The sequence below is a fragment of the Schistocerca serialis genome, chromosome 9 (genome assembly GCF_023864345.2).
Source record: "Schistocerca serialis cubense isolate TAMUIC-IGC-003099 chromosome 9, iqSchSeri2.2, whole genome shotgun sequence".
Taxonomy (NCBI): Eukaryota; Metazoa; Arthropoda; class Insecta; order Orthoptera; family Acrididae; genus Schistocerca; species Schistocerca serialis.
The window spans coordinates 319685096-319712377 of NC_064646.1; the positions used below are offsets into that span (position 1 = coordinate 319685096).

The 27282-nt window shown below is 41.5% G+C and overlaps 1 protein-coding gene across 1 annotated transcript in view; it reads left to right on the forward strand.

Annotated features, from left to right (window-relative positions):
* The first annotated feature begins 3408 nt into the window (after nucleotides 1-3408).
* Nucleotides 3409-27282, forward strand: part of LOC126419074 (uncharacterized) — a 183272-nt gene continuing 159398 nt past the window's right edge. The window contains exon 1 of the mRNA XM_050086159.1: nucleotides 3409-3578. Within this exon, the coding sequence (XP_049942116.1) occupies nucleotides 3477-3578 (102 nt within the window). The 5' untranslated portion in view covers nucleotides 3409-3476. The remainder of the gene's footprint in view (nucleotides 3579-27282) is intronic.

Genomic DNA, 27282 nt, shown 5'->3' on the forward strand with positions numbered 1-27282 from the left:
GCAAGAAATGCTGTGAGTGGCTCTTGGATGGCAGCTAGTATAGGAAAGTGATGCTGGTAATAGTTCATCATATCTAGGACAACGTGAAGCCTATTGTAAGTTGTGCAAAGGGGCATATGTTGCATTGCTTTGACTCATTAGAGAAAAGGTGACAAGACTGCCGGGAAGGCCAAATATACCAGGAACCTTATGTTTTTCCAATATGCACTTTGTTTCGTTAATAATTATTATACAGTACTCTCGTAGGCAATAGTAAAGCTGCTGCAGGTGTTCAACATGCTGTTCTAATGAAGTAGAGAATACTAGAATCTCATCCATATAGCAAGATGTGAATGGTAATTCTCGAAGCACCTCATGCATGAACGTTACCAAGTTTGAATGGCATTACCAAGGCCAAATGGCATATAATTGTACTCAGGCAAGCTGAATGGTGTGACCACTACTCTTTCTGTTATGTCAGATGGAACTATGGAAATTTGGGAAAACGCCTTGGTGCAGCCTATCACTCTGAATATTTTGGCATTGCTAATCACACTGTAAAAATCATTCATGTCAGGTGCAAGGCAGCATCCTGGAATTGTGGATGCATTGCGTGCCTTATAGTCTCTACATACTCTCCAATAATTATCTAATATTCTTAAAAACCATGTAGACTGGGGAGGCCCATGGGCTATCGGATCTGGTCACAATACCTGCATTCAGAAGTTAGTCAAACTCTTTTTCTCCAGGGAGCAGCTTCATGGCCTCAATGCGTCAGATTGACTCTGTGTCATATGGATGTGCTGGTGACTACTGTGTGAGCATTTTATGGTGTTGGCGAGTGCTGGAAAGTTTTAAAGCAGATTACGAAAAACTGACTCCTCAGGTAGTGCTACGACATTTCCTACAGCACACGAATAATTATGACTCATGGGGCTCTTCTTGCCCGTTGCAGATGTGTGCACCCTGCATGGTCACAGGTACAGAATCATATCAATATATAATGCTTTAGAAGTGCTGGTAATTTTCGTGTGAAAAGCCATAGGACATCACACTGCACTGGACCTGATTCAGAAGATGTGGTAGGCAATGTCTTCTGGCTACTGGTACCAATCGTCAGTTGACCAGGTCGGGCAAAAGTGGATTGTTATGTAAAAAGTTTGCTCCAATTATAACACCAGGTACGTCTGCAAGAACAAAGGTCCATGTGGTATGAAAGTTTGAACCCAGGAATTCTGGAGTTGTTGGCCACAGTAAGTACATGTTGCAGTGTTGCTGTCACTGAATCACTGGTTCTTCTTGGATAGACACTCATTTATAAACCCATGTTAATAAAAAAACTCTTGGATTGATGACTGGCCCTGCAAGCGTGAAGCGTGCGTGAGCGATCTCGGGCTTCTCGGCGAAGGAAGCAGGTGACAAAAACCCACTGGTAATAATTAAGCCCCGACTGCGGCAAAGATACGCCTGTATAGTCTGTGATGAGTTCACTCACTTATTGTGAAGAAGAGACTTAATGATGTCACCACGTCGTTTATAAAAGGAAAAGCAAACGTATTTAAGCTCGGTTTTTGCTTGAAGTTAACCCAGAATTCGGCTGACAGACATCAGCACTCTTTAACTCTGGTCTTCGAAATTATGGGTAGTTGCAGGGCTGGGTGTATTGATGAGCAGAGTTACTGATATTCTTATGGCTCCAGCATCATTGTTGTGGTGAGTTTCGTGGGATGCCATTTTTACGTTTTTTCCAACTGTGACTTTGAAGCTGTTGTTTGTGTGTAGCCGCTTGCACGCTGAGTTTTGCCACTTGTGCCACTAGTTGCTCCGTGGTGTGTTTGGTCGATCCATGTTGCTGGTGTGAAGTATTTATGTATGTTCCAGGATCAGTGACGTCAGTTTACAGAACCAAGCACGTTTTGGGCTCTCTGTCTTGGCTCTTGTTGATTCTTGCACATGAGGAAACTTCAGCTGTTTGCAATGTTGTCTACCTTCTTTGCTAAGTAAGTTTTACGTTTGTGCTGCAGTGATGGCGCTGATGTTGAATGGAGGTTTATGAAATGTTAATATACATAAGGGTTATTCAGTTAGAGTTTCAGGGCCTGCTAATGTACCAAGAGCTTTGAGTAATTGTGGCAGAGTCTTGCCACCAATATATTCACCTACGAAAAATTTTTGTAATCACAGCTCTGGCAACAATTTGTAACACTGTATGAAAGTTTCCTTTAGCCCAGCGTAACTTTGTTGTGACACCTTTATTTTATTTTTCTGTCATTCCTAAATCAAGATGCGAAACCATGATATTAAGTCTATCAATTTTTGGGATCTGGCGCTATTAAAAGAAGTGTTCAGCATGTGTGCACCAGAGCTGAGGTCACTTCGGCCAGAACACAGGAAGACTACACTGCATGTATGTACTCCCATCATATACATTTTCATCTACCCTTCCGTTTTGCAGCGGATGAATAATTGTGGGTCGTGATCCTAGATCGAGCAGTAAGTATTGTTCCCTCTTGCTTTCAGTTTGGGGTGATTGTGTCGACGAGTCCATTCCTCACAATGATTTGTTCACACTGTTACCCCTTATTTCTCTCTCTCAGGGTCATCACTGTGGGAACTCGTATATTATATTTTATCCATATAAAATAACTGTTCAGTTATTTAACAAATAACATTTATTTGTAGACACATAAGGTAAACAGGAATGTGGATAAACAACTTTTGTTTGTTTGTTCATATGCAACATGCTCCACAAAACCTTTTTGTATGCACTATTGTGTGTAGTGTACTGTTTGTGTTGTCTTATGATAATGAAAGAAGGGAAAGGGTGAAATCTGATGCTGGCACATAGCACCAAAGGGGCCACCAAGCTTAACGTCCCCAGCCAACACACGGTTTGGCGTCAACAGTGTCACTGCACTCACTTTATGAGACAATGCGGAGAGGTTTGGTATTAAAAACAGGTCACTGATGCAAAGCCTGGTGGTTATGAACTTTATGCTGTTACCTCTCCTCCCCTTGCCAACCAAATACTGGCAGTAAAAATTTTCTCACCACCAGGATACGAGGCTTATCACGGGGTCGAACGCCATCACACAAGCGTGAAGCGTGCGTGAGCGATCTCGGGCTTCTCGGCGAAGGAAGCAGGTGACAAAAACCCACTGGTAATAATTAAGCCCCGACTGCGGCAAAGATATGCCTGATAGTCTGTGATGAGTTCACTCACTTATTGTGACGAAGAGACTTAATGATGTCACCACGTCGTTTATAAAAGGAAAAGCAAACGTATTTAAGGTCGGTTTTTGCTTGAAGTTAACCCAGAATTCGGTTCACGTAGTTTTTTTCTTGTAAAGTAGCTTGTCACCATCTTCTGTTGATCGATACGAGCGTTAGTCGAACATCTTTCTGTGTTCTTTGATGTACGTCATATTTGGTGTCAATTTTGAATATGTTTACTGGTCGTTTCATGTTAAGAGGTTTATTGTTTGCGTGAGACGAAAATGGATAAATGTCAACACATGAAGGCATTTGTGTCAAATGCAATTCACTATCTTAGGTTTCAAAATGACGGGAAAATAAGTTTACTTCAAAGACACTTACAGGTAAGGCGATCTGCTTGTCATGAACTGTTATGCCTCTACTCCTATTGTATAGTATTTGAGATATTTGCCAATCTTTGTCGATAACATCACATTCAGGCCTTAGCTGTTGGTAACTCGTATCCTAATTTTTTTGTGTACCTAAGCGAATTTCGCGTTTGGATGATTTTAGCTATGAATGAAAACATCATATTGAACAGGTGTTTACTGGTCGTAAAATGAAGTATCAGCTATTCCGATCTTGTTTATGATCGCAAGAGAGAAAATGGTCTGTAGGGAAGTATTCTCTTCTCGATATAATAGTTGAAGAACTTCGAAGAAAGTTCGTAATCCATCATTAACTAAAGGCCTACGTTTAATGGAAGCTAAGAAATGATCCAAGTCACAATCAAACTCAGATTGATGGTGTTCGTTGAAAATGCCATCAGGCTCAAACTGTATTGAATTTAGTCAAGAGACATTGAGAGACGACAACCAGTCTTGAATATATTTGTGAAATAACTGGAATCGATTGAAGTCAGAAAAATGTAATGTGTTGCTTAATGAGCTCCGCCGGATCTGATTATCGTATTGAAATGTAGGCCAAAGTTCAAGAAACAAGAACGTGTTAGCACTTATTTAATCTTGGTAACAACCAACTTATTGTGGTGATTGACTTCAGAATAATGCTACAGCAAGTAGCGGATGTGAAGACAGTTACGATGTGCTGCAGTTGAACTTTACGAAGTTACCGTTGTTCATGGTCCAGCATCGCAAAAAATTCTGATTATACGTTAATTGTCAACATGGGAGAGCAGCTATATTATACTGACTTTGCTGCAACCAATTCACATCTTTCTGTTTGAACATTAGGTCCTATTATAAATGAACTGCCCAACCTCGTGGGCGGTCACCACCAGAGTGTGATTTATGTTAGCTTAACTACCAAGCTACATAAAATGCGATGTAGCTCAAAATGGTCAATTTCAAGATCTGTTTTACAATCACTGTTACTTTTTGTGCTACCTTGTTATCTCCCAACTTTACCACACCACTAGGTTATCTTAAATGTGTGTGTTCCCCACAACAAATCCTTCAGTCTTGCCACAATCTTGCTTAGACTCTACCCTCCATATGTCCCAGTCTCCAGTTAGTGTCATTATCATCACATCATCCGTGCCCCATTGCAAAGTTCTGTCAGTTTAATATATTATTAATAACATTTTCTTGTTCCCTGTTCAAATTGCGGCATCCTTAACTCTTTCTGCAGTCTGTCATCTTAGCAGTCAAAAGGCTGCTACGCATCTTCCTCTCCTTTCCCTACGCTTCCCTCCAATGAACAAACTAAATAAATTATCTCAGCACTGAAGACAATAGAACCCACACACTCGTTTGCTTCTTCACACTGTCTTCTTACGTTGGCTGGCACAGCCACCTCATATTGCACTTACTGGGAGACGATGATTGGCTTTCTGACACTTATTGCATCGTCCTTAGGCATGAGGGAGTGTGTTATAGCATACTTGCAAAGCTTCTAACAAAAAACCTCAAGCCACTCATTACTTCATCAGTTAAAACAAAAGTGTCCTTGTTATTTTGTATAAATATTTCTAGTTTTTCCAGTGAGTCCAATTTCTTTCCTTGTTGTAGTGTATGTAATACAGATCTTGAGCCATTTCAGAAAGTGGAGGTCAAGCAATATGGACACGGGTGGTTATCGATCTGTCAAAATTGTTCAGTTCAGAAGAATCTTTGTAATCATTACATCTTATTTTAAAACTCATCTCTGCCTGTACTATATATTTAGCTTCAAATTCCATTTCTCATGTATTGTGTATGGTTTCATCATTAGGAAGACATTTATTTTATTTATTTATTTATTGTCTTTTTTTGCATAGGCCTCATCAACATTTTCTACATTATAAAAAGATAATTAACTATGTCATCAGTAGCCACACTTCTTTCTACATATCACAATTGCCTCCAGCAGTAACAGCTTCACTGTAACTACCTTCAGGCATACTAAAAATGAGTATATCAGTAGCTCATTAACAACAACATCACTTAAATGACCAGCAGTATCATAAAAATTATTTTCATCTCATGAAATTGTAGACCTTTGGTCTGTGTCAACATGCAACTTGGCCACTGTTACTTTAAGTATTTCACATCCATCTACATTTTGTAATAACTGCAAATACTCGCCTACTTTTCCTATGTCATATTTTTATTGTGCTTTCTCCTTTGATTGTAGTAAAAGTCATGTCAAATCTTTCCGTTCTTGCAAAATGTTATCCACAAAGAACATTTCTTCATTTCAGGACTGGCTCTTACCTGTTTTCACATTTCTCATTGTCCATCCTATATTCATAGCCTTAGTCATTCAAACCTAGACCCCCAGTGGGATGACTACTTGCTTCTTCTCTTATATGATTTGCATGGTCCCCCTCTTGTAGCTCGCTGTTGCATTTGTCTGTTGGCATAGTCCATATCAATTTAGGCAGGCTAGGAGAAAATCTTACCCTCACAGTCTCGGATGTTATTGAATTTAGCATATTTTAAAATGAAGTTCTAAGGAAGGAACATGTATTTTTTTTTTTTTTTTTGTTTTCACCAAAAAAATTTCTGCTCTGAGATACAGCCCTCCAAAGATGACACTGCGCATACCATTTTTAAGATGTGAATTTTGGAAAAAATTTTAAAACAGTTTTTTTATTTGAAAGATAATCACTTTGTGATTACAAAGAAATCCTCCATTTGGACTTATTTGTCAAATTCTTTTACTATAGCATTCCCCCTGCAGGTTTGGGGGTTAGAATAGACCTGTGGTATTCCTGCCTGCCTTAACAGGTGACTAAAAGGAGTCTCACATGTTTTGGCCTTAATGTGATGGTCCCCTGTCGGGTTTGACCTCCATCTTTCTAAATTTTTCCTGAAGAGTGAGCCAACTGGGGAAGGGCGCCTTACATGGTGCATTGTGTCTATCGTGCATTGAGGTCTTTAGCCCACTTTCTTGTCATCACATTGCAGTCCTGCTCATTCTCCATCTCTTGGGCAAGGACACCTTCCTGGGTGCGTTTTCCACCATGCATTATGCAATGTCGTGTTTTGCCCAGACGATGACCATGGACTTCTTAGCACCTCATATCCAGTACAGTAGCCAGTCTGTTGAGGTGGGGCCACCATGTACCCTGTTGGTTGTAGCCCCCTGACAACAAAGGCATCACTGTGCTGATACCTGCTCCGTTAACTCACCATGTATGCCATGGAGTAAATGCCCATCGCCCTGGGGCATTGGGATTCCCGGCAATGGCCATTCTGCCAGGTGACCCTTGCTGAGGCTGGGTGGCGCCCGTGGGGAGGGCCCTTGGTCAGAGTGGGTGGCATCAGGGCAGATGACACGCCATGAAGCATAGTACGTCATCTCTTGCTGGTGGTTCGCTGCCAGCAGCCTCTAAGCGTGCAAAGTCTTAACTTCAATGCTGAGAAATATGACCCCAAATCGTCAATCTCCCTGGCCACACCATGGGAGGAATGCCAGGCTAAGGATAGCAGTGAAGCTTATTCGCCCCAGTACCTCGTATGTACGAGAGTTGATGGGGAATCTTTCATGTCCATGAAGCCTCAGTTTTCTATGGAACATGTAGAGGACAAGCTTTCGGAAGGTGGAGGGCTTTTCCAAAATGCGCTCTGGGTGAGTCTTGATAAAAACAGCATCCAATGCCCAGTCATGGGCATTACTCGCTTGTGACAAGTTGGGGGATGTTTCTGTTACCATCACACCCCATAAGAGCTTAAATACGGTCCAGGGTATTATATTCCACAGGGACCTTCTTTTGCAATCTGGCGACGTGCTGTGCACCAGTTTAGAGCGGCAAGGTGTTCATTTAATCAGGCGCATCCATCGGGGTCCGAGGGATAATCAGGTAGCCACCGGTGCCTTCATCTTGACCTTCGAGGGTGACACATTGCCTGAGAAGGTCAATTTGATGGTCTACCGCTGTGATGTCAAGCCATATATACCTCCCCTGATGTGATGCTATAAGTGCTGGAAGTTCGGCCTTATGTCTTCCTGCTGTACTTCAAGTGTCGCATGTCATAATTGTGGACGTCCATCTCATCCCAATACTCCATGTTCCCTGCCTCCCATCTGTGTCAACTGCAGAGAGCATCATTCAACTTGCTTGCCAGACTGCAGGATTTTACAGAAAGAGAGGAAAATCCTGTAATAAAAGAGCCTGGACTGACTGACCTACACTGAGGCTAAGAGGAAATTTGAATGCCTACATCCTGTGGCTATGACCTCCTCTTACGCCACTGCTACGAGAACAGTTGTTGCCCCATCAGTTTCTTGCATTTCTGTTGCTGCCTCTAACAACCGTGAGACTACACCTGCCCCCTTGACAGTGGGGGGCACTTCCCTCTTTGTTGCTCCCGCATCTCCTACATCGGGAGCAATGGCCTCCAACCATCGGGGCTATCAGTCCCCACTTCTGAGCCAGAGAAGTGTAAGTCTTCTTTCGCTTCTCTCTCTAGGAAAGGGTCCCTTGGGTCACTCCCTTTCCAGGTTTCTGCTAGTGGGAAAGATGACACCCACCAGTGCCTGAAGAGAGCAAAAGCAGCTGGTCGTAGGGCTTCACACTCATTCTCAGTCATGGGAGCTGAATCAGTGAAGTCCTCCCAGCCAGGGAGACCCAAGGAGCAGTGAGAGAAATCCAAAAAGAAGGTTCCCAAGACCAAGGGAATTGCGGTGGCACCCACACCCCCGCTACCTACAAGCTCTGAGGATGAGGTGGAGATTCTGGCATTCGCTGAGGACCTAGATCTCGCCGGATCCTCAGACACAATGGATATAGACTGCTCGGGCAAAAAGTTGGTGGCAGCAGGTGACCCTGAGGCGTAAACTGCCTCATTGAATGTTCCATGCCTTCCCAGTCTCACGATGACATCATCCTCCAGTGGGCTTGAGGCGGTTGTTTCCACTGTGTGGCTGAGCTATGGCAACCGTTAAGCTTTACGCCTGCTTTCTGCATTGCCCTCCAGGAGACCTGGTTCCCAGCAGTGCGGACCCCTGCCCTCCGCAGCTATAAGTGATACTGCAATCGATTGTCAGATGGAGTTTACGTTTATGTCCTAAACTCAGTTTGTAGTGAACCTTGTGCCCCTTCAAACACCTCTTGAAGCTATGGCTGTCAGAATAAGGACGATGCAGGAAATAACTGTCTGTAATGTATATCTTTCTCCAGATGGTGCAGTGCTCCTGAACATATTGGCTGCACTGACTGATCAACTCCCTAAACCTTTCCTACTTTTGGGAGATTTTAATGCCCATAACGCCTTGTTGGGTGGCACCGTGCTTCCTGGACGAGGCAAAGATGTTGAAACTTTGCTCTCTCAGTTCGACCTCTGCCTCTTAAATACTGGGGCTGCCACACATTTCAGTGTGGCTCATGGTAGTTACTCGGCCATTGATTTATCAGTTTGCAGCCCAAAACTTCACCCATCTATTCACTGGAGAGCACATGATGACCCGTGTGGTAGTAACCACTTCCCCATCTTCTTGTCACTGCCCCAGCATCAGGCCCATGGATGCCAGCCCAGATGGGCCTTAAACAAGGTGGACTAGGAAACTTTCATCTCTACTGTCACCATTGAATCTCCCCCACACAGTAACATTGATGTGATGGTTGAGCAGGTGACTACAGCAATCATTTCTGTGGCAGAAAACACGATCCCTCGCTCTTTAGGGTGCCCCTGGTGAAAGGCAGTCCCTTGTTGGTCGCTGGAAGTCCCTGATGCGATTAAGGATCATCGGCGAGCTCTACAGCAGCATCCTTCCCTGGAGCACCTCATAGCCTTTAAACGTCTCTGTGCCTGCGTTCACCAACTTATCAAATGACGGAAACAGGTGTGTTGCTCGAGATATATCTTGAGCCTTGTGTACCATACGTCATCTTCCCAAGTTTGAACAAAGATCAAATGTTTTTTCGGTTACCAGACGCCAACAGGTGTTCCCAGTGTTAAAATAAATGACGTGTTATCTACTGACAAAAACGCGATTGTCGAGCACTTTGCTGAGCACTGAGATTGTGCCTCTGCGTCGGAGAAATACACCCCCCCCCTCCCCCCCGCCCCCCAGCCGTTCGTGTTCTCAAACGGTGGCCGGAAGGGAAAGTCCTCTTACTCACTATATGCCACAGTGAATCCTATAACGCCCCATTTACAGAGCGGGAGCTCCTCAGTGCCCCTGCACATTGCCGTGACGCAGCTCCTGGGCCAGACTGGATCCACTGTCGGATGATTAAGCATATCTCATCTGACTACAAGCGACATCTCCTCGTCATCTTCAACCGGATCTGGTGCGATGGCGTCTTTCCATCGCAGTGGCAGGAGAGCACCATCATTCTGTTGCTCAAACCTGGTAAAAACCTGCTTGATGTGGATAGCTATTGGCCCATCAGCTTCACTAATGTTCTTTGTAAGCTGCTGAAACATATACTGTGTCAGCGGTTGGGTTGGGTCCTGGAGTCACGTGGCCTACTGGCCCCATGTCAGGGCAGCTTCCGCCAGGGCCGCTCTACCACTGATAATCTTGTGTCCCTCGAGTCTGCCATCTGAACATCTGGTTGCCGTCTTTTTTGATTTACGGAAAGTGTATGACATGACCTGGTGACATCATATCCTTGCCACATTATACGATTTGGGTCTTCAAGGCTTGCTCCTGATTTTTATCCAAAATTTCCTGTCGCTTCATACTTTCCATGTCCAAGTTGGTGCCTCTCATAGTAACCCCCCCATATCCAGGAGAATGGGGTCCCGCAGGGCTCTGTATTGAGTGTCTCTTCATTTTTAGTGGCTTTTAATGGTCTAGCAGCAGCTGTAGGTCCGTCTGTCTTACCTTCTCTGTATGCAGAGGACTTGTGCACTTCGTACTGCTCCACCAGTACTGGTGTTGCTGAGTGGCGCCTACGGGGAGCCATCCAAAAGGCGCAGTCATGGACTCTAGCCTTCAGTTTCCAGTTGTCGGCTGCAAAGTCTTGTGTCATTCATTTGTCGGTGTCGTATTGTTCATCCAGAACCAGAACTTTACCTTGATGATGATCCACTCATTGTAGTGGAGACATATCGATTCTTAGGACTGGTTTTCGATGCCCGATTGACTTGGTTTCCTCACCTTCGTCAGCTTAAGCGGAAGTGCTGGCTGCACCTTGATGCCCTCCGCTGCCTGAGCAGCACCAATTGGGGTGCAGATCGCTCTAAGCTGCTACATCTCTACAGAGCCCTTGTTCAATCCTGCCTTGACTATGGGAGTCTGGTTTATGGTTTGGCGATGCCCTTAGAATTGCATTTATTCGACCAAGTGCAGCACTGTGGCGTTTGACTAGCAACAGGAGCTCTTAGGACGAGTCTGGTGACCAGTATCCTAGTGGAGACCAGAGTCCCTTCATTACAGGTTCGGTGTGCACAACTGCTTGCCAGTTACGTTGCACACATTCGTAATTCTCCTGCACATCCGAATCACTGTCTCCTTTTCCCACCCATGGTGGTTCATCTCCTGCTTCGGCGGCCCACATCAGGGCTTCCAATTGCAGTTTGGTTCCAATCCCTTCTTTTCGAAATGGAGTCCTTGCTTTTACCACCTATACTTGAGGTCCATTCACATACACCTCCATGATGTACACTTAGGCCACAGCTTCGCCTGGACCTTTCACATGGCCATAAGGACTCAGTTCACCCGGCGACTCTCTGCTGCCACTTTCTCTTGATTCTTGACATGTACTGAGGCCACAAAGTGACTTACACTGATGACTCAATGGCTGATGGTTACATTGGCTTCGCGTATGTCCATGGAGGACATATTGAACAGCATTCCTTGCCCGATGGCTGCAGTGTTTTCACTGGCGAGCTGTGGTGGCTGTATCTCGTGTTCTTGAGCACATCTGTTCATGCCCTGGATAGTCGTTTCTTCTGTGTGCTGACTCCTTGAGCAACCTACAAGCTATCAACAAGTGCTACCCTTGTCATCCTTTGGTAGCTACCATCCAGGAGTCCATATATGTCCTGGAAACGTCCCTGGAACCGTACGGTCGTCCAGTGGTGTTTGTCTGAACCCCAGGTCACATCGGAATCCCAGGCAAAGAACTTGCCGACAAGCTGCCCAAACAGGCTATGTGGAAACCACTTATGGAAATCGGCTTCTCTGCAACTGATCTTGGTTCAGTACTACGCTGCAAGGTTTTGCGGCTTTGGGAGACAAAATGGCATAACCTCAGCACGCAAAACAAACTGCATGCCATTAAGGAGACTACGAATGTGAGGCCTCTCACAGGGACTCTGTGGTTCTCTGCTGGCTCCACATTGGCCCCGCTTGTGTGACATCACTGCTACCTCCTGCTCCATGATGGCTCGGCTCACCTCACCTCAGTGTCAGTCCGGCGACAGTGGCCCTTATCTTGGTGAGCGGTCCTTCTTTGGCTGCCGTGTGACAGACTCTTCAGTTATCTGACTCATTGCCATTAATTTTAGCCGACAACGCCTCATCAGCTAATTTAGTTTTACATTTTACACGTGATGGTGGGTTTTATCATTCTATGTAAGTTATAGCGCATGTCCTTTGTCCCTTTGTGTTCTCCACTCTGATGCTTTTAGGGTGGATGTTTTGTGGTTGGCCAGCCACGGTCATCTGCTCTCTTGTTTTTACCCCTTCTACCTGTTTCTTGCTTCTCTCTCTGGTTCTCTTTTCCTGTTTTGTCCATAGTAGTTTTGGTTGTCCTGTCATTCTTCTGGTTCTTCCTTTTTCATGTTACTGTGCTGTAGGTCTCCTTTCTTTTCTTCTTTCCCTTGTGTAATTATTTTACCAGGAACAAGGGACCAATGACCATGCAGTTTGGTCTGCCCTCTACCTTTTTTAAACCAACCCACCAACTATAGCATTCTGAACTTTTTTTATAATTTATGAAAAAATATTTTTTTCAAAATGCCAATCCATAAAATTTTGTTTCCAGTTGATTAGTACCATATAGTTCTACATTCTCTGAAAAGGAGAGTTTCGACTTCTAGGTTTTATAAACAATTGCCATGCATACAACTTATTTTATTACCACATTATTACATAATAGGCTCATCAAAATCAAAACGTAGTCTTACATAATTTTAGTTTTGAAAGATGAGTAAGAGACTCATTTTACAAGCATTTTAAATGGTTCCAGAATGTATGTGAAAGGTCCAAAGACTTAAGAGTTTCAATTTAGACATTTTCTGTGCACTCTGTTTTGTACTGAAATTAGCCAGTCAAAAAATGTGTTCCACTGCTTCAGTATCTTCCTTTGATATAGAGTGATGCCTTCCTGTTGAACCAATAGGACCTGGAGCACTTATGATCTCCAAAAACATTGTGAACAGGAAGTGAGCACTGATAGTGTTGTTGCTGTCCTTCAGCTGGAAACCTATATCCAGCAGCTGGTCCATCATATGGTAGCATAAAGTTCATTACAATTTCATTTAACTCATAACTGGTGTCTATAATCTCTGCAATCCACCAGTCAGTCATATACACACACCACAAACATCCCCCTTCTCAGGGTGTGAATCTGAATATTATCATGCTGTTTCTGAGATGTTGGCTGAACAAACGAAATTTCTTCTTTCTTGCTCTTTTACAGTGGGTGCAATGTGAGTTCGCCCATCACTTTGAGTCCAAAAATGTGTCTTCTGAATTTCTTTCAAAGGAGTAGTTTGTTTGGACCATTCTTCTTTTTTCTGCTCACAGATATCTTTGATTTCCTCTTTGGACAAAAGAATGAGGGCTGTGGGTGTGCAAGATTTCATGACTCTTGTAAAATCCTCAGCATTCTGAATCGCAGCCACATTTGGTATTAAAAGACCATGCATTGTAGCGTGGTGCTTCAGCAGGCCTCCTACATGATCACAAGGTCCCTTCCTGTGACCAGTAGCACTGAATACCCAGTCAGTTGCCACAAGCGACTTAATTCAAACAGCTGGTAACAATTTGTAAAATGACTAGGAGCACCATCAGACATGATGATGATCTTCTCTGCCTCTGTTTGCAGTTGAAGAATTTTGCGTACTGCTAGCAAAGCATGTGCTGAGTCATGTCCTGTGTCACCACTTATAACTGCAACACTTGTGGTGTTGTTTTGAAAATATGTCACTGCTGTAAAATTGAAACTTGGTCGTTACTCCAATAATACCCTTGTATTTCTTATGGGACAATGACAGACCAGTTCTCAGCAAAATCACAGTGAAGCACTAGACATAGTTCTTCAGCCTGTACACACCCTTTCACTTCTGCAATGTATGTTGTTGCAATTTCTTCAGATGCTGGTGTGTTACTGCTTTCACTGACCTTTTACCAAGTTCATCAATGAAACTGTCAAAGGCAACAGTTTTCTTAATTACTTTACCTCCCATGTTGCATATGTAATTTCTGCAGACTGATCTGCTACATCTTCCATGCAAAGTGTCTGTAAAGACAGTCCTCACTTTACAGGGCAGTCACCACGTTCTTGAAACAAAAAAGGTCTCTCACTTTTAGTTACAGACTACTAATGACTTCACACGCCCAACCATGGTGTCGTATGTCACGTGCTCCAATAAGTCCTTCAAAGTTACCACACATAGTTCAAAATTTGCGCAGTACACACACAAACAAACAGACATCTCTAGGTGGGTATGGAACTACCCACTTAGGTATAGTGCATAAAATTTTGATCTTCCAATATGTGAAGTTGTATAGTCGCTCTTATAAATTGCAAAAGTTTCTTTAATATTGCGAGTCGTGTACCTCTTCACTTTCACAACTTTTTGATCTTCAACTGTTACAGTTATAGTGTCTTTTTTGTTGGCATTCTGGCAAGAACAGTCTCATTTATCTTCCAGATAAAATGACTGCACTATTTGAACTTGAGCTGCTTCTACAGGATGACCGTAATAGGGATCTGGCCTTCCAAAGACTCCTTTTACAGACCTCACATTTCTTTGAAAATGCCTCTGGAATAATACTTAAAATTTGCACCATTTCACTGTAGGATGCACAATATTCAACAGCTGAATTGATATTTGTGAAAAGTTCCTGGTAAGAGGTGCAAGAGTGCTTTGGTTCATTTTCTTTTGAAGATGAAATTTCTACTTTGAAGAGTGTGGTCAGTTTTGCTGTAGTGCATTCATCCACAGCTAAGGTAATTTCTCTGCGTTTTCTTGATGCATAGAGCTTATGACTCGACTTCACTGACTACGGTTTCTTAACAGCATTAACACCTACCTCTGTAGCTGACTAATTCAGGCTATTTAATTCTTCCTCTATTGATGCAAAATCTGCATCATCTGCACTATTGGAGGCTTCACCTTGTTCAGATACTATCATTGTTGTTATTCTGCCAAAATATTTAGGACATAAAGTTGTCACTGGAACCATCTTCACTTTGAAACAGAGTTCTATGCATCAAGACATTTCGAACAGTCCTTTTCACTAAACACACTGCAACTGTGTCAACTGCAAAATTCCTCACGAAAACACAGAACTCACTGGATGGTCACAGATTTCTTAGAAGCCTCTTCAGTAAACGAATTAGCACTGAACAACTACAATACAGAAACTTGCAATGAACAACCACAACAAAGAAACTACAACAAAATGTAAGAAGTATCCACAACAATGATAGTGAAAAGAAAAACTGCAACAGAGACAATAGAAAAAAAAAAAATTGTAACAAAGTAATTAGTGAGAAACGACTTCAGTGAAGACATACATTACCCATGAAAGTTTAAAATAAAACCTTTCCAACTTAAAAGTAGAAGCTCTCCTTTACAGAGAATACAGTACTACATGGTACTAATCAACAGAAAAATTCTAACTTTTCTGGATTGGCATTTTTGAAAAAAAAATTTTGTAAATTATAAAAGAATTCAAAAGTCTGCAGTAAAAGAACTTTGACAGATATGTCCAAACAGAGGTTACCATTGTAATCATAAAGCAATTATCTTTCAAATAAAAAAAACCTAACAAAATATCTAGAACTGTTAGAGATACAGCATTTTAAATTTTTTTCTGAAATTTGCATCTTCAAAATGGTGTTCGTTGTGTCATCTTTGGAAGCCTTTGTCTCGGGGCAGGAATTTTTTCGGAGGAAACAAAAAAATACATATTTCTTACCTACTCCTCAGTTTTAACATATGCTAAATTCAGTAACATCCAAGACTATGAAAGTAACCCCCCTGCCTGAAGTTATACAGATTATGCCTGTTGAATTTACTATTTTCCACTTTATTTCCTGGGATCCTTTTTCTCATGTTCCTATTAACCCTTCCGTTGAATAAAAGCTTCTGTTTTCAAGCCACCATGCACAGAAGGCGAATCACCCAGCTCACACCAGCTTCAGTCTGCTGCAGAACCAATGACATTATGTGACGCGTGGGGCAGTGCCACATTTTAAACTGCTACTCCCACCTCCTTGCAAGCATCAAGCATCTGTCTGCTTTAATTGTTGCTGTTTATTCTAATATCGACCTCTTCCTTTGTAATGAAATGCCACTGTGTTGATGCATGAGCAAAGACTCTTGTCTTTTCAAATTGTATTTTTTGTCCATTTTCCAGGCAGTGCTGAGCCACAGCCAATTTGTCAAGCTCCCATTGTTTCATATGTCGTTTGTGCTCTGTACAACACTTTGCAACTGTGCAGACTGTTTGAATTTTGTAGATGCTGCTGCATTTGTGTGGTACACTGTACACACTGGGGACACACAGAACTACTTCATATTTAATAGGCCTCAGCATATCTCATATCTTGGGGACAGCCCAGAACGCTGACCTGAGTAAATGTCTCTGCAGTACGCATCCTAACTTGCTACTTGTTTCACCACAGTACGGCAGGAAAGCAGCTGGCTTGGCCTCTACTACCGATTCTCAAGGCGTCCTCCTTCGGTGGCACCTGAAAAGCGTTTGCAATGTCTCCCTTGCTGTAAGCATTCTCTCTGAGCATCCTCGTAAAAAGTGACACAGAGTAATCCTTACGTTGTTTCGTTGTATTATCATTTTCTTGAGTGTCCTAACAAACATTTGGGAATTTACAACATGGTGTTCAGTCTCCCAGTATGGGTGCTAATTAAACAGCAGATGTTTTGCCATCCTGTAGATAGGCGAACTGACCGCACGAACAATGTGCCTAAGAGGAACATTTTCCTGAAAGCCTGGGATGTCTGACAGCACAAGGTTAGGTTAGGTTAGGTTAGATTAGATTAGATTAGATTAGATTAGATTAGATTAGATTTACTTTCATTCCAATTGATCTGTAGTGAGGAGGTCCTCCAGGATGTGGAACATGTCAGAAAAACAACAATACGTGACAAATATTTACAACTAAAACAAATAAGCTAATGTACCATTCCACAGGTCCCAAGGGGAATGATCGTCATTTTTTAATGAACACTATATGAAAGAGTCATTTTACAAATGTCTGCTTGTGTCTGTGTATGTGTGGTTGGATATGGGTGTGTGTGTGTGAGTGTATACCTGTCCTTTTTTCCCCCTAAGGTAAGTCTTTCCGCTCCCGGGATTGGGATGACTCCTTACCCTCTCCCTTAAAACCCACACCCTTTCATCTTTCCCTCTCCTTCCCTCTTTCCTGATGAGGCAACAGTTTGTTGCGAAAGCTTGAATTTTGTGTGTTTGTTTGTGTGTCTGTCGACCTGCCAGCACTTTCATTTGGTAAGTCACATCATCTTTGTTTATATATATATATATATATATATATATATATATATATATATATATATATATATATATTTTCTGCTGGCAAGTTATTGAAAGTGTGTTCCTGAATAATGCACACCTTTTTGTACAAGACTATGTGACTTTAAATCCTTGTGAAGATTATTCTTATTTCTAGTACTGATTCCATGAATAGAGCTGTTGGTTTGAAAAAGTGATGTATTTTTTATGACAAATTTCATTAAGGAATAAATATATTGGGAAGCAGTAGTTAGTATCCCTAGTTCCCTAAACAGGCTTCTGCAGGATGTTCTTGAGTTCACACCACATATAACTCTTATTGCACATTTTTGTTCCTGGAAAACTTTAGCTTGGCTTGATGAATTACCCCAAAAAAACAATCCCACATGACATTATGGAATGAAAGTAAGCACAGTATGCCAGCTTTTTCATTTTTATATCCCCTATGTCTGACAAAATTCGCATTGCAAACAGAGATTTGTTAAGACGCTTCAGCAGTTCTGTGGTGTGCTCCTCCCAGGTGAATTTATTATCGAGCTGTAACTCCAAGAATTTAACACTGTCCACTTCTTCTATCTTCTTGTAATCGTATGTTAGACATATACTCGTGGGACACCCCTTACAAGTTCTGAACTGCATGTAGTGTGTTTTTTCAAAGTTTAGTGACAAGGAATTGGCTAGGAACCAGTGATTAATGTCCACAAATATTTTATTAGCTGATCTTTCTAAGACTACACTTGATTTGCTGTTTATTGCAATGTTTATATCATCGGCAAACAAAACAAACTTGGCATCTGGGGTAATGTTACTGATGAAAGGTCATTGATATACACAAGAAAAAGTAAGGGCCCCAAAATGGAACCTTGTGGGACCCCACATGTAATTCATTCCCAGTTGGATGATGCCTGATAGCTTGATACATGTCTCTTTCCTAATAACACTGTTTCATGCCAGAGATACAAGATTTGAACCATTTTGCAGCATTTCCTGTTACACTACAATATTCTAATTTACTTAAAAGGATACTGTGATTTAGTGATTTACACAGTCAAATGCATTTGACAGATCACAAAATATACCAGTTGCCTGCAATTTTTTGTCTAATGAATTACGCACATTTTCACTGTAAGTGTAGATAGCCTTCTCAATATCAGAGCCTTTTAGAAATCCAAACTGTGACTTTGACAGTATGTTATTTGAGATAAGATGGTTATAAAGTCGACTGTACACCACTTTTTCGAAAATTTTTGAGAATGCTGGCAACAGTGAAATTGGGCGGAAATTTGATGCTATTTCTTTTTCTCCCTTCTTAAACAGTGGCTTAACTTCAGCATATTTCAGCCATTCAGGAAATACTCCACTGATAAACAACTGGTTACACAGATAGCTTAATACGTTACTTAGCTCAGAATCACATTCTTTAATTAACTTTGACTTAAAAGACAAAATTTTATGTATGAAATTTACAATTAACACTCACTTTGGTATGTAAAAATGCATAGCCGTTAATCTTAGTACATTCAGTCAAATTGAGGGATGTTCCACATTAGAACTGTCCATCTGCAGGCAGAAGAATTCAGCAGATAAATTTAGAAATTTTACCAAAAACTTAATACAGCACTATATTAGAAACTTAATGACAAATATAACAGGATGACACTTCAGTGCTGAACATTGAGAGAAACATAGTGCATTTCTAACATTTAATACAGCAAAATTCACAAACATATCATATATTCATTATAATTTGCACTTCATTGTAAAATCACACATTCATAGAAAACTCTACATTTTTAACAGTATATACACGAGACACCCGAACAGTTTGAATGTATAGAACATTTTACATCCCAGCTCCTTAATCCACTTCCCTATCAATTGTTTGTTGGAAGAGAAAGGGTTTAAAACATGTCCAATCAAAACATGCAGAGACCTTTTTAAAACACGAGTGTATGAAAATGTACCACTAAGATTATTCTTTTTGGAGGACTTTAGATCCTTAAAGGAAGAAGAGGTGAGACACTGTAATTAACACTGGAAATCCACTCAAATATTCCTTGGAAGGTACAAATGATACAGTATTTTAAACTGTGAAGTGCAGGAGCTGAAAGTGAAATCCTTGTGAATAGGAATGTGAAGAATGTCAATTTCTTATTGCATTTATCCGATTTCATTTCCTGCACTCATGAATATCACATCCCCAGATGATATCATGACGCCCCTCCCATTTTCTTGCTATCGTGGGTACTGGAAAGTACCAAAGCCAAGGCCTACCCCACGATGTGTGTGGGTTGCTACTCTTGCTACCTCATACTACATCTCCATGGAGTTGAACATTTCTTCTTGCTTCTTGACAATTTCATTTCCTTCTGTGCCTGAAGAGCCAGAGCTTTCTTGTGCTGTATCTTTGATCCCCATCAGCCTCTTAAACTTGGCTGTCATTTTGCCATCTTGGTCTTGGGCAAATGTAGTTCCTTCCCATTTATTGGTAGATGTTTGTGGTGTTGACGAACCTGATTTTGCAGTAGAAGTTGTTGCCTTGTTGCCCCATAAGAGACACCTCTTCTGCATTTGTTCAGCATAACGTGCAGGACTCATTGCAGCTGGATTGTAATATTTTGGAAATTCTATTCCAGTAGTAGACTTAATCTGTCGAGCCTGCTCTTCTGCTGAACGCTGAAGAAGTTGCTGTGGTGTTACAGGTTGTGCTGTAGGATCATTTGCTGCTTTTATTTCAATTCCAAGACGTTCCAAAATTGTTAGCTTGTTTGGTTTTTTTCATATGGCCGACGATATGTTGGAGAACGTGACCTTCGGTCTCTATCTCTCTCTCTCTCTCACGATCTCCACCCCTATGAGACCTAGAGGATGGACTGTGGGACCTCTTTTTATGATCTGCTGATCTTGACCTTCTCCTGCGTTCTGATGGACTGTGTGATGATCGTTTTCGGTCGTCTCTGCTTCTCTGGGAAGGAGATCGCTTCCGGCGCTCTGGACTTCTTGACGATTCTCCCCGCCTGCGACGGTCACGAGATCGTGACCTTGAATGCCTTTTTGCATTTCCACGGGAATGACTCTAGTCTCCATCAGAACTATGAGAGTTTCGCCGACGAGTGTTTGGTGAATGGGAATGCTTTTGGGGGTCAGGGCTATGTGAACGCTTCTTGTCTTCTGAACTATGTACATGCTTCTTAGCATCATTTGGATTTTGAAGGCTATTACTGCACCTTTCTGCAGTTATATCAGAGCCAACTTCAGGCTGCCGTGTATCCTTCTCACTTTGCGATGTGGCCGTAACGTCTGATGCTTCATGTGATGTGGCGATAGGAGTTTCAGCAGTAGTTGCTTTAGGGCTCTGGCACTTTCTCTCGTCACCACTGCTGAATGTACGTGAGCTACTGGATGATGAGTGTTTGTCACTATCACTATCACTTTCACTCACTACTTGAGCCGCTAGTGCCACTGCTGCTGCTGCTGCTGCTGCTGCTACTGCTACCACTGGTGTGGTTGTTGTTGGATTCCTCACTCATATCCATTTGTACGTTATCGTAATTGACATCGTTTTCTTGCTTGTTTTCTCTGTCGGAGCCTCCTCCAATAGGTTTCTTTAAAGGCATTAATTTCTTCACCATTTTGTCTGGTAGACTAGAGTTCCTTAGGAACGTTCCTTTTATTCTGATAGTGGCCTGTGTCAGATCACAACTAAGCTTCTGGTGTGTGTCATCATCTCATAAATGTAGCATCTTTAGGTAGTAGTCTTCATTGTTCAGGTCCGTGGTGGCATTTCCTTTGTTGGCAACCAAGTCCTTGTTCTCATGTAATAAGTGGAAGCCACGTCATTCCTCTGGCTAATATTAGATTTCAGTGGCTTAGCTTTCGCTATATTTTGCTTGTAGCTAACGTGACATCCTCAGCTGTGGTGTGCGAGGGATACTGAATGCACTACTTTGCTCCACTAACAATATCGAATATTGCCAGACATCTGGCTGGAGAAAAATTAAGGCCTTCAGTTAGCACTGTTATGGAGCTATCATCCAGTTCTAGGTAGGAGAGAATAACTGTTCTGTGGCCTTATCATAAGGTAAGTGGTCAGATTTGTTACATTGTTTAGATGTCTCGTACAAACTTACAGCTAGCTGTTGAGAGCTTGGGTATGTGTTTTTTTTTTTTTTTTTTTAAATGATGCGGCCTGAAAATCAAAGATTTTTTTCCGGGCTCGCTGTCATGAGTGACTGAGGACAATCCTTCCATTACCTATACTTTCTCATGCCTCTGTTCCTTGTTCCCTGAGTCATAGCTTGTGCTGCTTCATATCCTTTCCTTATTCCTCTTGTGTCTTTCATTTCCAGAAACATTTATATTTCTGTGTAAAAATGTGGCATTTGTGATGAGATGTAAAAATAACAATTATGTCGTTCATAATACTTGTATTCACATATCTGCATTACATTGTTTATACATGATGCCAAAGGAACAACAATGCAAAGAAAGTCTGTTGCAGTAGAGATGAAATACGATGCCAGATTACCAACGGAACATCAATACCACTTGCTCTGTTAACTGTTGTGACTAATAAATGAGATGCATGTGTTGCTCCCTAGCAAGTGATTCAGTTAATACATTGGTAGGCATTTCCTTTTACTGCAAGTACTTAACAACAATCTCACTTCTCTTCACACATTGTCTGATAAACTAAAAACATGTTTTGATCTGAAATGCAGCACAGGATTTTGTGAGGGTCTAATAGAACTTTGGTTGTCATGAAAAATTATTATATGATTTTGATGTTCGTTATTTAACAATTCTCCTGTCAGTTGTCTCCTATGCACTGTTTTCTCTGGCTGCAAAATTTAAAGCTGTGTGTTCAGATACATTTCAACATTATTCATTTTCTTGTAGTCCCATAAAATTATATTTTCTGCAACAAAAAATATTGTAGCAACCCAGTTTTTAAATCACCTACAAAATTTTAGTCAACAAAATCAGCTGCAAACATAATCAAAATCCCTTTTGTTAAACACAATGCCATAGTTCATAGTTCTCTTGGGATAACAAACGACTGTTTTTACTACCCTCCAATGCTCACTAGTAAACTTACAATTATGCACCAAACATCCCACATTGGTGTTTGTATGGGAATACATTCGAACATATTACAGTGTTTCACCACATCTGCAGTGTAACTTTCCTGGTAAAGTTTCAAATTTTCTTCCTCCCAGTTTCTAGTTATTCACATGCTTGGACAGAACTTTGCTTCTCCTAAATTGCAAAGTGCTGGGGTACAACTTATCTTTCATCAACTGTTTTTACAAAACACATCAAAATCAACAACTTATAAAGCAATAATTGTATGATTTTTACCAGACTTTTTAATGTACATGCAGTTTTCATCAATATTCACAACTGTACCAAGTTCAAAAAGTACACTTTTTGCTGTTTCATCACACTGTGTACCTGATTTTTTGAAACACAAATGGCCTTGAGTACTTTATTGACTTTACTCTCATCACATTTTGATACAAAACAGTCTGATTGCTATATGAAAATTGTTTCCTACAAGCCCCTATGTAGAAAAGCTGTTTTAATGTCAAGATGATTAATCTTAAGATCAAGATTTACAGATAACTTATGAGAGCTGTGAGAGTACTATGTCTCACAAATGGAGAAAAGGTTTCATCATAATATGTATCAAATTTTTGACCAAATCCCTTAGCAACAAATCCAGCATGATAATGTGCTGCATCTTCTGTATTCTGTTTCAACTTAAATACTGATTTTTAAACTATCAATGAAAATAATCAATTTTTGAAAACATTATGTAATTGGATGGATAGAAAATCTACTCGTCAAGCGGTGGCAGGAAAACACACATGTAAAAAAGGTATTATGTATGCAAGCTTTTGGAGCTTGTGTTTCCTTCTTCTGCCAGAAAGATTTCTTTCCTTCACATCCCATCTGGTCTCCCTTGACCTAGGGTTCTGGGTGACTTTTGCGAACTCTACCCCTTTTCCTAAACTTTACCATTCCTTTTCCTTGACCCCTCTTCCCACCCCTTCAACCCTTCTGTTATAAGAAGGAGCCACTGGCCTCAAAAGCTTGCATATGTAATACCTTTCTGTTATGTGTGTTCTCCTGCCGTCACTTGGTTGAGTAGATTTTTTACCTATCCAATCAATTTGTAACATATGATACTTTCACTCTTGGGTGGGTCCACGAGTTCCCAAACACCATTCTTCTGCAAACACTTTAGACTATTTCCTTTTTCATCACCTTTATCCAATCTTCTTTGTCACCCCTTGACATGGCATCCTCCAGGTTCATAGGATCTTTTCCAAAACTGGAAAAATCACATATCAAGTAGGTGACATAATCTGTGTACTCCTTGGGTTTGGGTACACAGGCTGACTTTCTGACTGTTGATTGTCTTCTGGTGAATCAGTATCCATCAACAGATTCTCAGTCTCCTATGTATACCATTGACTGCACATCTGGAGCATAGTTCAGATTTTTGTCAATGTTGGCACTTTCACTAACAGTATTGCTGACTCTCATTACTTCCTCTGCCTTGCCCCGTGCAACAGTGTTCTCTTGGCCGGAACACACAGTAATCTTCACTTACAGCTGGTGCCCTGCTATCATTAGTCCTGCACATGTTCATCCTCCAGAATGCAAAATTCATGCCTTTCACAATTTTCTTGGGGTTCTGTGGATCAGTAACTTTGCAAGCTTTTGGCATTTTATTGTAACCTGCAAAAATAAATTCCTTAGCCTTAGCATCCCATTTTTTTCTCTTCTGTTCTGGTGTTTGAAGGGGGGCTTGGCAGCCAAGCACTTTCAATGGTTCAAAGAAGTTATTTTACCCTTCCACGACTCCTGTGGATTCTTGCCCTAAGCACTCTTTGGGGAACACTGTCCTTTATGTATACCATTTTATTGCATGCCTCTGCCCAATATTGCTTAGGTAGACCAGAATCAAATAATATGCAGTTGCAAACTCACAAATTAGTTTTTTTCCACATCATCATTCTGTTATGGACTGAGGGCACACTTATCTGATGCTCAATCCTATTCTCTCCAAGAGGTGACTCAATTTTGTGCCATTGTCTGATCTAATAGCTTTGATGTTTGCACCCAGACTGTTTTATGCCCACATTTTAAACTCGCAGAAGAATCAAATGCTTGATCTTTACAATTGAGAAAAGAACTGCATGACTCCCTGAAATAATCATCTGCAAGTACATTCATGTTCGTAGTCATACCATGTGACATTTTCTTTGTAGGGCCACATAAATGCACATGCATCAAGTGGAGCATCTCAGATGCGTGCTCTCCTCCAGTCTTAGTAAATGGAAACTTAGACATTTTACCAAACCCACATGGTTTACACTTGTCAGCAGGTTCAGAGTCACACCCTCCAACATTATGCCTCCACTTTATAAACTTGATTTTAAGTCCATTGTCAACTCTTAACATGACAGAGCCTATGACATCATATATCTTCCATATTACCAATTTTACTAACAGCTAGAACATGCTCAGCTGACACAGGTTCAAAGCTTTTAGTTTGTAAATGCCATTTACCTTTGTCCAGAACAAAGTAGCCCACTCCTTTTGAACATTGTCTTTCTGTCTTTATCAAAAAGCAGAAATCAACAACAAATTAGTGGCCAAGCCAGAAACAAGATTGAAGATATACAGATGAATTGACAATAATCATTCCTTTACTTTCACTTAGTAATTCAACATTATCAGTACGCTTGACAATTTTTTTGTTTGCAGTTTTCACCTCATGTGAGGTGATGCTCTGGAATTAATGGTCTATGCATTCTGGTTCAAATCTGATATACCAAGTGCACAAAACAATGACCTGTCTGTTGACTTGGAATCCTTTGACAGTTCTTGCCACTGAGGAAGCTGAATATCATAAACTGGTTTGTCCATGCTCTACTATTTGTTGGTCACATCCAGAATATGGGTTTTGTAATTCTGAAAATTTCCTTCAAATTTGGGTAATGTGGTGTCCAACAGAGCACCCCAGAGAATATTCACCTATTTTTATTCTTACGAGCAAGCAGGTCTTCCAGGATATCCCAAGCATCCTTTGTCTTTGTTGTATCTTCCATGTGAACTTCACATGTTTATCCACATGCAAAAGTACAAGTATTCATACATGTGTGTCCTTCTCTGCATTTGCAGCAGCACATGCACACTTGGTATAGTCTCATAATTTTCCATTCATTATAATTAGTTTCATCTCAAACTTCAATATATTGTTATAACCCTTGCTCTTCAGTCTGTCTACCTCTGGAGTGGTGGTTTTCATCAAAACTGAATTTGAAGACTTATGGAAATCAAAATTCTCAGGCCCTAAATGACATAGCTGGTTTCTTAAGAAAAGAAAAAAGTTCAAATGCTAATAAGTTTGCCAAAACATATAAAATGTGTCAGAAACAGAAATATCAATTCTTTGCAAAGGCCTCACCTTTTGCACCACTCCCAAATTCAGTCATGCAAGACTTGTTAAAGACCTTCTCTCCTTCTCCCAGTCCATACAGAGGAAACACTTTTTTGCCACCAACTCTACCAATCAGACTCAACCGAAGATGAATGTTGCACCCTGCCTAACTCAGTTGACTCCTCCATCCAACCACTATCCACCCCCACTGCCCCGAAAATAACATCCTGTTAACTTTCCAGAATTTTGTAACCTCGAACCTTGCCTCCTCGTCATTCTCCAAATCCCTCAATGTGCAAACTAACCTTACATCCGCAGAAAGAATTGCAGTCCACTACCTAAAAACTGATCCCAATCTTATAATCCTACCTGCGGACAAAGGCTTCACCGCTGTTGTTTTGAACTGCAAGAATTACCTGGCAGAAGGACTCTGCCAGCTGTCAGATACATCCACCTACAAATCTTACCACAGTGACCTCAGTCACCTCAGTCCAGAAATCTAGTAGGATCTCCAGTCACTCCTCGAATCCTTAGGCCCATCCCAGAACCTCTCCCCACAGTCTCTGCTCACACCTACCATTCCCCGCACTCAGACCTTCTACGTGCTTCTCAAAGTCCATAAATCCAACCACCCTGGACGCTCCAATGTCACCTGTTACTGTGCCCCAACTGGGAGAATCTCTGGTGACAACCTTAAACCTGTTACTGAGAACCTACCCTCCTACATAAAATATATACCAATCATTTCCTCCACTAACACTTATAGTTCCTGTCACTTTACTACACATTGCCTTGCTTGTCACTATTGATGCCACATCCCTTTCACTAATATCCTTAAAGCTCATGGCCTTTCTGCTATTGAAAGCTACCTTTCCCATCGCCCGATGGATTACAAACCAACAACCTCCTTCCTAGTCGCCATGACCTACTATATGCTCACTCACAATTACATCTCCTTTGAAGGTATAGCTATGGGCACCCACATGGCACCATCCTATGCCAACCTATTCATGAGCCTTCCTAAACAATCGGAATCCTAAATCCCTCACCCAGTTCTGATTCAGTGATGGCATCTTTGCGATCTGGATCAAGGAAGAGGACACCCTATCCACATTCCTCCAGAACCTCAACAGCTTCTCCCACATTTGCTTCACTTGGTCATACTCAACCCAACAAGCCACCTTCCTAGATGTTGACCTCCACCTCGAAGATGACTATATCAATATCTCTGTCCATATCAAACCTACTAACCACCAGAAACACTTCTACTTCGACAGCTGTCATGCGTTCCATACCATGAAGTCCCTTTCATACAGTCTAGCCACCTGTGGTTCTTGCATCTGCAGTGACAGGCGGTCCCTCTCTAAATATACCGAGTATCTCACTAAAACCTTGACAGACCATAATTATCCTCCCCACTGTGTACAAAAACAAATATCCTGTGCCTTATCTTCCCAGTTTCCCACCACCTCCCAAAGTCTCACGATCTGGCCACAGAGGAGCATTCCCCTTGTAACTCAGTATCA